Genomic DNA, 11,641 nt, shown 5'->3' on the forward strand with positions numbered 1-11,641 from the left:
GGTTCCCCTACATACGTAAGTTATATATTCTTGCGTTTAGAATAAATTTTCCCTCCATCTTACAGCGCACGAAGTTGGCGCCACGATATTCGACAAAAGACGATGCTATCAGTTTATTGTAGATTTTAGAACTTTTCATATAACTGATGGGCATATTCTTAAAAGTCGCCAGCGGCAATTAACAACGTCAGAGATTTTTATCAACCGTATCTGGCAATTTTAATAATACAGAAAATTTATTGCGAAAAATATTACCTCGGCCTGGGTTTGAATCTGGACCTCCCTACACTCTAGGCGGGCGTCTCAACCAATTCGACCACCGAGGCGGGTTTCATTTAAGTATTAAAGTATTCCTTTCTCTATAATAAATATGATTGGCGCTATATCGATCCTATTTTACGATACATTCAAATAGCATTGGATTCGGAAATTTTTTCTGCGGCTGTGGCGTCGACGAGTAACGTCTCCGGAAATGCGCGCTGCGTCGCCTCCCCCCCCCCCCTCTCTTTCATGTACAATTTCTGCATCACGATTGTGCACGACAATTGTAATTAATTGTGTTTCGTATAATTTACATTTTAATTTCCACGCCTTTCGATTCCCGGATTAAATTGCATCTGCATACTCGCAGTCCTTTGTATTTGTACGGGAAAACACGCGTGGCCAGGCCGATCGACGATACGTTTCACGCGCATTACAGCCATTTATATTTCAAAGAATTCGCATTATTCCAATCACTTTGTCCGCTCTATAAAATTATTCCTCCGTATAATTTATTATATTAATTTACAATTATTCATCGGCCGAATAATCTTTCGAGAGATACGATTAAGCGGGCGAGCAAATATCCCACGCATGCCGCGCACGTGGCATGGCGCGCGCAATCACTCGAATCGCTCTAACGACGTTAAATTCGTAACAAGTCGACCGCCGATAATTGAATTTATTAACCTAGAAAATATCAGTGTGTCAGCTCACGTCAGTTTCCGCTTCGCCGTTCATCTACTCCTTCAAAATCAATCGGCATATCGTCACTGAAAGGCAGCACTCAAAATAATAGTAATGTTTTTCGCAATGAATTTAAACTATGAAATATTTGGACGCTAACACCCTGTCACGGTGTGCCTCTTAATCTTTTATCCCTTCAAATTTGAGCCATACGAATTTTATTAATTTGTCAAAAAAATATCTTATTAACGTACATAGATTTCTCTACTCTTCTCGGGGAGAATTTCCTTTTAAAATTTATCCTGAAAATATTGTAATCGCGGGACAACACGACATTTCGAAGAATTCTATGGGAGCTTTTGACATTTTACCATACATTTCACTAGTAATTATACTTAGTATTCATTGTACCAGTAAAATGTATGGTAAACTCTCAAAACACTCTCGTAAGTTCTTCAAGATGCCACGTTGTCCCACGATCACATGATTTTCACAATAAATTTTAAGAGAAAATTCTCTCCGTGCAGGTGTCGTAGCAAAAACTTATCGCTGCTTTTTGCATCTGTTAGAAAATTGTTTGCAAAATTTACAGCAGCATCATTCTAGTAATACCTTCTAGAAAGTTTAGGTTGTATGACTAAATATTGATCATTCACATTGAATAAAAATAAATTTCGGCACCATAGCCCGAACAATCTTCGTAAGGAATATAGGGTAAAGGCGGGTATTATGGCCATAGTTTTGATTTGAGGTCATAATTTTCAAACCGCTGGTTTTTATTTTGTAACTTTCTGAAATTCTAGTATATTTAATAAGCTTTGATGATAAAATGTTTTGATCAATTAAAATCTATCCATATTCGAAGAAAAAAAAAGAATCTGAAAGTATGCGTTTTGGCCATATTAAACGTGGGGTGGATAATATGGCCAACTATAAAAAAAGTGTACAAAACAGTAATATTTTGCAAAAGTGAGGTATTTACTTTAATCGTAAAGTATTACTTTAATCGTACAGAACATAAACTTTGAAATATTTTAAACATACGAGTACACATTTAAGAAATGTGTATGTGTATGCCCACTCTCTCTACGTAACGCCGTGCTCTCACAATTTATTAATAAATTGTGAGAAATAACTATTTTCTTTCTTCGCTGTTATCACTCTCAGCACTGGCGTACTCTGTAACTCTGTTGTACTCGCTGGCCATATTAGCTACCTTTGTCGCTGGCCATATTAGCCGCCGAGCATACATTTAATAATGTGCATTATAATTATCAAAATAATGGGTAAAGCACGATAAATTTATTATAAAAATATAGCCAAGGTTTAGGTTTTGAAATGTGTAATGAGAAAAGCCAAAATTATTTTGTTTTAATTTGAAAATCTTACTTAGTCGTAAGTGCCATGTCTCACTTTGACGTGTATATTTTGATGGTTATGGAGAACAATGAAGCACCAAGCCACAAATAACAACAAAATAGAGAGATTTTTGTTACCAAGCTTCAAGAATAGCTACAATAATTGGTTTTTATACATTATCGATGTTTATCAATGTTTAGAATATTTAATACGGGCGTTGTAGCCATATTACCCGCCTGGCCATAATGCCCGCCTTTACCCTACCTGTTTATGTACCACAATAAAACATTGTAACGGATGGGCGCCACAGAAAGACTCTCTTCCTAACATTCGCCAACAGTTCAGATGGAAATTCTGCTTCTGTTATTTAAGTTGATTAAATACGAAACATGCGATTTTGTAGTACTGGCTATTTACACATCTCAGTTATTTTTTCGTATCTGGAAAATTGTTGCTGCAGTTGCAAGATTTTTTTTTCAGCGAGTGGAACAGTCGCTGATCACAGTTATAAGTATAATCGCAATGGTATACGCTCAAAAAAAAGAAAAAAAAGATCGTGCAGCTGCAGCGGCAATTTTCTAGATACGAAAAAATACAACTGAAATGTGTAAATAGCCAATACTACAAACTTCTAACAAAAGAATTAATTGAGATATATAAACATGAATAGCCGATACTGCGAAATCGCATACGTTTTGCACTTTATCAATTTAAATAACAGCCAGAATTTATATCTGAACTAGTGAAAGTTAGGAGGAAAGTCTTTCTGTGGCGCCCGTTTATTGTAAAGTTTGATTGCGGTGCATACAACAACTATATTTCTTACAAAGATTCTAGCTGGGTTTGGATAAAGTCCATGCCAGTGGTAAAAATCGGTATTTTCCGGCAAAAACTGGTCTTCTCTATTCAAAATGATAATGTAAGTAGAAAACTTTCAGAAAGCACTGCAAAAAAGTATTGTTTCCCCACACAAACTAAAGGTTAATATAAAATTTTGTATCTCCGAAGTTCTCGTTTTAAAAATGTATTAATTTCAATAAAACATTTTTTTTAAATTAAAAACTTATATTGATTTCTTTTTAAAATAGTGATTAGTATCTACGATTTAGTATTTAAAACGAACATCTTTTTTCATAAAGACTATAAAAATGACTAATATTTATATAAATACATTTTAATTAAGTGTTAGTTATTTTTATAATTTTTGCCAATTTATTCCATTGGCTAAAGTCCGGGACGGTGAAAGCTGGAATTTACCATGGTTTTCTCCACCCCCTGGATTTTTTTCAGCCAACCCTGCATGAAACACTTGCACAGATTGACTTGAAGAAAGTACGTTTTTTCCCCCTGGGAAAACGCACTTGCAAAGCGATAAATTTTTGTCGCGACACCTAGAAATCTCCCTGCGTTAGTAAGACATTTTTTTTTCCACTCGTATCGTGCGAATTCCTTTCGTTTCGCTATCGCGACGCGTACGAGGCAATTGTCCGCGGACAATCGCTCCTCGTTGTCTCACATCTCGTATTATCGCGTTACATTAAGGCGCGTGCTATCTCGTCCCGTTAGACGTTAACAACACCGGTAAACGATAATACGTACATCTGTTGGCGCTTATTACGCGCATCGTTTATCGCGACGTCGACGGTCACTGAAAGAGTACTCCTGGCATAGATAAACGCTTTTTAAAAAGCGAGTCGAGTGACGTCGGCTTTGTTTAACAATGACATCTCGCTCATATTTACCGGACAGTGTCGCGTCGTCCTCAACACTCGCGATTGTCACGTAAAAATCTCGAGTGAGCAACGGTAATTGCGAGATCTCGTTTATTAGCATGTTACTTGAATCATTGGGTCTGTTTTTTATTGCTGCACTCCTGAACTAGTGCACATTGGTGCAATGAGTTGGAATGAGAGGTAATCTATTTGTTTCATTTTAACTTATTGCACTAGTTCAGTAGTGCAGTAATAAAGAACAGGTCTATTTATAAAGCCCACTTTACACGATCTATAATTCGCGACAGAATTCAAGATAGAATTCTATTTTATAATTTCATATATTAAATTGACATATGTTTGTAGATTAGGTTAATGTAGGTTATAACATTTACATATGGATGAGGTCCGTTTTCCGTGCCGATTGGACACAAACACTCACAGCAATCAATGCTTAAGGTTTTTCATTAGACCAGATACAATTAATAAATCACGCATTTTCATGCACTACACATATTTGATACATATTTTCTATTTACAAAATTGGAGCATTATAATTATAATTCTGATTGTTCAAATGTTTTCTGTATTACACGATACATAAAAATTTTTAAATGGAATTCTGTCTCGAATTCTGTTGCGAATTATAGATCGTGTAAAGTGGGCTTAATATCCGATCGGCATTAATGTCACTTGAGATTTTCCGTCGCATTGTGTAGCTCGTTCCCGCAATAAAGGTGAAAAAATTCTGCCGCGACGAGTGAGAAATAGTATGGCGGATAAGAGGAACATTTAAACCGAGGGGTAAACCGCTGAGGGCATGTGGTGTACAGATTTGCGGTAATACTAAGACATTACTAGGCATAACGTAAAGAAGTATTTGACGCCAGTACGTGAACAACCGACGTGGAAAAATTGCTAAACGACGCTAACTGGCAAATTCTAATTAAAGAAATTTATTGCGAAAAATATTACCTCAGCCACGGTACCTGGACTTCCTTACACTCTGGGCGAGACGCCCGCCAAACCCTGGCTGAGGTAATATTTTTCGCAATTTCCTTTAATTAGAATTTGCCAGTTAGCGTCGTTTGGCAATTTTTCCACACTGATTACTAGGCATTTCTTGAGCATTAGGACTTGCTGGAATATTACAAAGATAAAACAAGGTAAATAAAATAAAATAACAGAAATAAAAGAGAGTGACTCTGTAATAAGTAAATAAATTTTAAATTTTATAAAAAAAAAGAGTAAAATAAAATAAGTTAATAAGACAAAGTAATGCCCACTTGGGCATCAGTGGGCATTGGTGTACATGATTTTGGTCAGCGTTTACCCCTCGATTTAAACATAAGTAAAGCACAACATATAACGATTGTCTTGGCAGTTAAATTAATTTGTCGCAACGTTTTTAAAGCGTTGATCGCAACTGCCGGGTATTTCGCGGCTGAAAAGCGGTCCCGCTCGTCAGCGAACGTGTCACGATCGTCACCTCTGACCCGGGGACTTGGAAGCCAAAGGTCGCTTTAATTGAGGACGATAAAACAAATTGCGCGTTGTTGCTGCTTACGACCCCACTGCGTTTCATTATCCCGTCGATTATCATTTTACGTTGACCGCGATTTCGCCGATCTTCTTTCCGCGCGCGCTTAAAAGTTGCGCGGATCAATAGACTCGTTCAATTATATACGGAACGAAACGGGTTACGTTGCTTCTGCCGAGAGGAGGGGAGGGGGGGGGCGAGAGAGGCGATCGCCGAACGATCGCTGAATAATGCATGCGCACCGTGCACGTGGATCATGCAACACCGATACATTTAATGGCCGATTGAAACTTAATGAAGAGCCGCGCCGGAAGATTGCACGGCAGCGTATTTTACGAAGCCCCGGAGAAGCGGCGTAATTGTCCTCCCCAAGAAATTATCTGGCCGGAGCGTGTACGCTTATTCCACGTCTCTCTCATGCTCACCCTTCGCCCTCGATAGTAGTTTTCGTCAGGTACAGCGCGACTCCCTTTCGCAAGGTCGTATCGCGATTTTACGCAATTTCCGGTTTTTAAACGCATGCACATATCTCAAGCTTAATGTTGCTCCTCGATGTAGTAATTCTGCAACTTGCAAATAGCCCGAAAGGCTGTAAAAGATGTAAACTTCTCTCTTCTTTTTCAATTAATAAACAATCCGTGAGTATTTATAAACGAGCGTAAAATAAAAATGTTGACACGACGCTGATTATCAGCTTAATTTAACAGTAAATCATTTATTCTTACGGTAATCAGCTTGAAGCTTATCCAAGGTATCTCGATTTTGTGCAATTTTTGGTTTTCCTGCTTAAACGCACGCACATATATTTATTTAAAGCTCAACGTTGTTCCTGGATATGATAATTCTGTAATTTGCAAATAGCCCGAAAGGCTATAAAAGATATAAACTTCTCTTTTCTTCTCCGATTAATAGACAATCCGCGAATATTTATAAACGAGCGTAAAATAAAAATGTTGACACGACGCTGTTTATCAGCTTAACTTAACAGTAAATCATCTATTCTTACGGTACTCAGTTTGAAGTTTATCCAAAGTGTCTCTATTTTACGCAATTTTCGGTTTTTCTGCTTGGGCTCGATTTCACCAAACGTCGCTTAACTTTAACCTCGGTGTAATTCACGTTTGTCTCTTTCTGAAGTAACAGTTGGAAAGAGACAAAGAACGAATTAAGCTAAGCTTAAAGTTAAACGACGTTGGTGAAACCTTAAACGGTCATTTTGGGCCACTAAACTCGAGACACGAGCTTGCGAAAGAATTCAGTCGAACTCGCTAACGCTGAAAAGATTTAATATTTCCTGTCAATTATTAAACTTGTAAGAAACAATGTCGAAGGAGCTCCGAGTTCCCGCCCCGAAGATCGCTCGGGACTTCGCAGCGAGCTTTATGGGTTCGCATTAATATATGCATCGCTTAGAGAAACTTTTAATCCAGTTTACACAGTCACCCCCTAATTTCTAATCGAGTTATCCACTTATTCGCGGGCGCTTTTATGCAAACTCAGCGCGCCGCCGCGTTCAGTTCTTAAAATACATTTCGAGTTAGCGCGAAATATAATGCTATCTCATCACATTACGCGTCTATCTTTCTCGCGGCTATATCGTAACGGCGTTATGCAATATAAAAGAGGATTATACGCGCGATACATGCCCGGCTTATCTGCGGAACACGCCGTATACGCTGTCGTGTGACTAACTAAATTGATAACGGGGCGAGTGGCACAGTTCTGCGTTACACCGCTGGGAAATGTAAACACGCGAGTTATTCTGTGTAAATCTAATCTAATTACGGCACATCCGCGCGTGCGCGCGCGCGCGCGTACGCGGAACGTACGTGTCGTAGGTATCGTTAGCAATTTGAAATTTCCATGCGAACTCGTTACGGGAACCTCGGGATGGATGCCGCCGCGCCGCGCCGCGCCGCGGGGCCCGCAATCAGGCCGCGGAGCGGAAATTATTTTCTGTTTGGCTCAATCCCCCGCGAAGGCCGCGTGACGAGGGTGCTAATTACGCGCGATCCTAAGCCGCGGCGTAATATATCGATTTCGGGGTCGGATATTGTTAACAACGGGACGCCCGTCTCGCAAGCGAACTCTCGCCCGCGCGGCGTCGGCGTCGGCGGGGCGTAAATCGCGCAATTTGCACTTTTCTCATTCGCGTCATGGTGTATGATTTTATGTCGCCGGCGCCGTTCTCCGGCCTTGATTTTCAAAGATACCAGAGCCAGCAATTTGCAGTTTTTATCCTTCGTACTGTTACCCGGCTTCGCCGCCTTCTTTTTACGTCGTAATTACCTCCGCGATTTATATTTTCTTGTCATTAGGCGTTAGACAGGGTAGCCTCAAGCTGACTACCGTAAGAATAGATGTTTTACTGTTAAATTAAGCCGACAAATCGGCTTTCGTGTCAACAATTTTACTTCACGCTCGTCTAAAAATGCTCACGGATTGTTTATTAATTGGAGAAGGAAAGAGAAGTTCACATCTTTTATAGACTTTCGTTTAAAAACAAAAAATTGCATAAAATCGAGATGCTTTGGATAAGCTTCAAGCTGATTACCGTAAGAATAGATGATTCACTGTTAAATTAAGCTGATAATCAGCGTCGCGTCAACATTTTTACTATTAATTGAGAGAAGAAAAGAGAAGTTTATATCTTTTGTAGCCTTTCGGGCTATTTGCAACTTACAGAATTATTGTATCGAGGAGCAACGTTGAGCTTTAAATGTGTGCGTGCGTTTAAGCCGAAAATTGCGTAAAATCGAGATACCTTGAATAAGTTTCAAGCTGACTACCGGAGGAATAGATGATTTACTGTTAAATTAAGCTGATAAATCAGCGTCGTGTCCACATTTTTACTTTACGCTCATCTGTGAATGCCCACGGATTTATGAATTGGAGAAGAAGAGGGAAGTTTATATCGTTTATAGCCTTCCGGGCTATTTGCAAATTGTCGAATTATTGCCTCGAGGTGCAACGATGCGCTTTAAATATATACCAGATACTGTTTCTGTTTAGCGAACTTTTACATTACGGTGCTCGCTGGTTCTCCCGGTATCTCTCTATTTTTTATTTGCACACGCACACCGTAATGACACCGATCACGCAATAGCGTGCACGTAACTACGCTTTCAGATTTATCGTCATTGATGCATCGCAGTCATCGGTGAATTGGAGTTTACGGCGGCCCGCCGCTACATATCGCGGCGCTTTATCTCGCGACATGCATGCGCGATGTCTTTCGTTTTGCCATCATCTCGTCACGTATCAATATCTCGATCGAGACGATATGTAAGTGAATTAACAGGACGGCCCAGTTCCCGGCGCTTCCTTAAATCGCAGATTATTTTATTGCTTCGGGCACACTTCAAGTACTACGAGCTCTCTTTAACAGAAAAGAAAAGAAAAATGTCGAAGTAGCTCTCGAATTAATTAATTCTGCAGTGGAGATTGAAAATGGGTAATGGATTAGCCGAGATCTCGTTCTTCGTGCAATATTACCGCGCGCGTCTAGTAAAATGCAATTATTTTTAGGATTACGTCGACGATTTTGCACGACGCCGGGGCTGATTGGAGTCATTTAATCGCGCGCTCCTCTCTCGACCGTGCCTTTCTACCGGTACATAAATAATAATAATAATGTTGACACAGAAAGATTTTATAAATAATAGCGAACGTTAATGGATCACTCGTCTACTCAATTAAGGCTTTTACAGTGTAATTTATGTTGCTGCTTCATGCTTCGTAAATATCCAGCTCTTGGCAAAAGCGTCGCATTTTATCGCACGTTTTAGCCGGCTCGATAAAATTCGCTCGATAAGGTCGCCTTTTTCGAGCAAAACATTTTGCCTTTCAATATCAAGGTTATCGCTTCTTCTCGGTCCCTCGCTAATTGTTATTGCCGTTGCAATTAAGTAAGTCGAAAACAAAATAACACGATTTGGCCGTGAATGCGCGCGATATACGCGAAACACACGAAACGTAGCGATTGTTATTATGTAAACGAGATATACGTATCTGCGCTTCTTATTAACATTAATCACCGCGATTGTAAATTAAAACGAGTGGCGGAAATTGATATACGGATTCTCCCTGGCGCGTTCGCAAAATCTGACCTTTGTAAGCAGGAGTCGAATTGAGTGTAACTTTGTTCGTGCGTTGGGGCTTCGATAGTACCTTATCGATAATACTTACTGCTTAATGTTCATGCGTTCGGCGTAATAATAAATTATTATTGCGGGCGCGGTCGCCGGTGCACCCGGTAAAAAAATGCACGTTGAATGCACAGCTATTTATTTACATATTCATCTATCGTACAGAGTAAAGTCCTACGTAAAATGGTACGTTTTCAAGCGTTTTTCCTAGCGAAACGCGCATAAATTCCGCGAATGTCGTGCGCCCATTACGCGAAAGTATCGTTTACGTTGCAGCGATACGCGCGCATTGTTTATTCAAACGGAAACTGTAATCTAACGGTGCCCGCTAGACGTTCGTGTGTGTCCGCTTTTGCTCTCTTAAACTAATGACCGACCGGGAAAAATATGCCGTTAAGTATTCTCCTCCTTAACATCTATAAAATGTAATTACCTGTGAAATTAGGTCTTTCTGTTCAGCGCCAGCGGCTTACATTCTTTTACCGTTTTTTCACATACCGCGCATTAATCCGCGCTATATTTCGGCGCACTCTACATTCGACACCTATGTATTTCTACGGCGGGTTCCCTCGCCTATATATTAAAACACTACCGACGCATTCGATCGTAGAGAAATGGTCGAAAAATATAAAAGTCGCGGTATCGCATCGCTCAAAAATTTTCTTATTACGTCCTGTCGGCGAAAGGCTCTCGGAGATTTTACGCGTCGTTCTGCTCGAAGACGAGATAGAAAGAAAAACAGCGCGCGTACTTTCGAAAAATTGCCTCATCGCTTTTCTTTCATCTTGTCTTCCGTTTACACACGCTTCACAAAACGCTGTGTGTTCAGGCACTTTATCTTTTGTCGCTTTTCATTCCAGCATTAAAAATTACTTGGAATCTTTCAACGAGGGCAAGAGAAAAATTATATTCCCAAATTTTTAGAATATCCTTAACGTAACGCAATGTCTGCCTCTCTTTTCTTATATCTTTCACATTGACTCCAAAAATAAATCTCATTTAAACACTCCTTCCTCTCTTCTCGTTTCTTTGATTAAAGTTATCTCGCATCTTAATTCAAGCGCGGAGAAAAGTAGCTTCTTAACCTTCAGACTGCCGGCATTTTTTCAATAGAATAGCGTTCTTTTTTTCCCCAAAAAATTTACGTATAGAAATAACATACGCAGAATCGCGAGATTTGAGCCACAAAAGTGGCTTTTCCGACAGTCTAAGGGTTAACATTCGTTAAAAACTCGCGAGAAATTTCTCGTCGCACCATTGTCTTTGGTTCACAAATCTACGTGGAAAATTTGCCCGGCTCCTCTATCTCTTCCATCTTCTTCCTCGATTAAGAATCAATCTCGGCTCCACGCGCCGTTTCGGGCGACGACGTTCTCTCGCAGAGGCTCTCGTGATATTAGACATCAGCTATCGTCCACAGCCGACTCGGTCACCTCGTCGATTATGGAATCCCGCCGTGGTATCCTTGACATTTTATCTGGCCGTGGAAATTTTCACGGCGGGAGATCCGCGATCGAAGTAGTTCCGGCGGCTCTTATCCGCCCCCTTAAACGTAGCCGTCAGCTTCTAATTTTAGGGCGGCTTCGTAAGAAGGTAAACCCTGATCGTCCCTCGGGATATCCTCCCGCTTGTTGATCCTGTTGGCCTCCGACTCGGTGGGCAAGCTGCTTATCGGGGGCGAGATAATGCTGCCGGGATCGTCAGACTCGTCCTTCTTGTCGGTCGGCGAGGGCAGTGCCCGCGGGTCGAAGATGAGGCTTTCGTAGGCCGGCGGCGGGCCCGAAGTCACGGGACATTGCGAAAGAGACGCGAGCACTCCCTCCTCCGGATGATGCTGAGATGTTGCCGATCTCTCGATGCACTGTTGGAAAGAAATTCGTTAAAAAAAATACATATACAGGGTGTCTGATGCAAAAGTAGCCACTTTGCAAATA

The 11,641-nt window shown here is 40.5% G+C and overlaps 2 protein-coding genes across 8 annotated transcripts in view; one reads left to right on the forward strand and one right to left on the reverse strand.

The window, feature by feature from the left end:
- The window catches only part of LOC105558759 (probable beta-hexosaminidase fdl), a 67,660-nt gene that overhangs the window by 12,768 nt on the left and 43,251 nt on the right, over positions 1-11,641 (forward strand). The gene's annotated exons all lie outside the window — the stretch shown is intronic.
- The window catches only part of LOC105558762, a 31,578-nt gene continuing 29,770 nt past the window's right edge, over positions 9,834-11,641 (reverse strand). For all 3 annotated transcript variants that reach the window (XM_012006659.1, XM_012006656.1, XM_012006658.1), the window contains exon 5: positions 9,834-11,568. In XM_012006659.1, coding sequence (XP_011862049.1) covers positions 11,254-11,568 — 315 coding nt within the window. In that variant the 3' untranslated portion in view covers positions 9,834-11,253. The remainder of the gene's footprint in view (positions 11,569-11,641) is intronic.

The sequence above is a fragment of the Vollenhovia emeryi genome, unplaced genomic scaffold (genome assembly GCF_000949405.1).
Source record: "Vollenhovia emeryi isolate VEMERY1.0 unplaced genomic scaffold, V.emery_V1.0 DF939314.1, whole genome shotgun sequence".
Taxonomy (NCBI): domain Eukaryota; kingdom Metazoa; phylum Arthropoda; class Insecta; order Hymenoptera; family Formicidae; genus Vollenhovia; species Vollenhovia emeryi.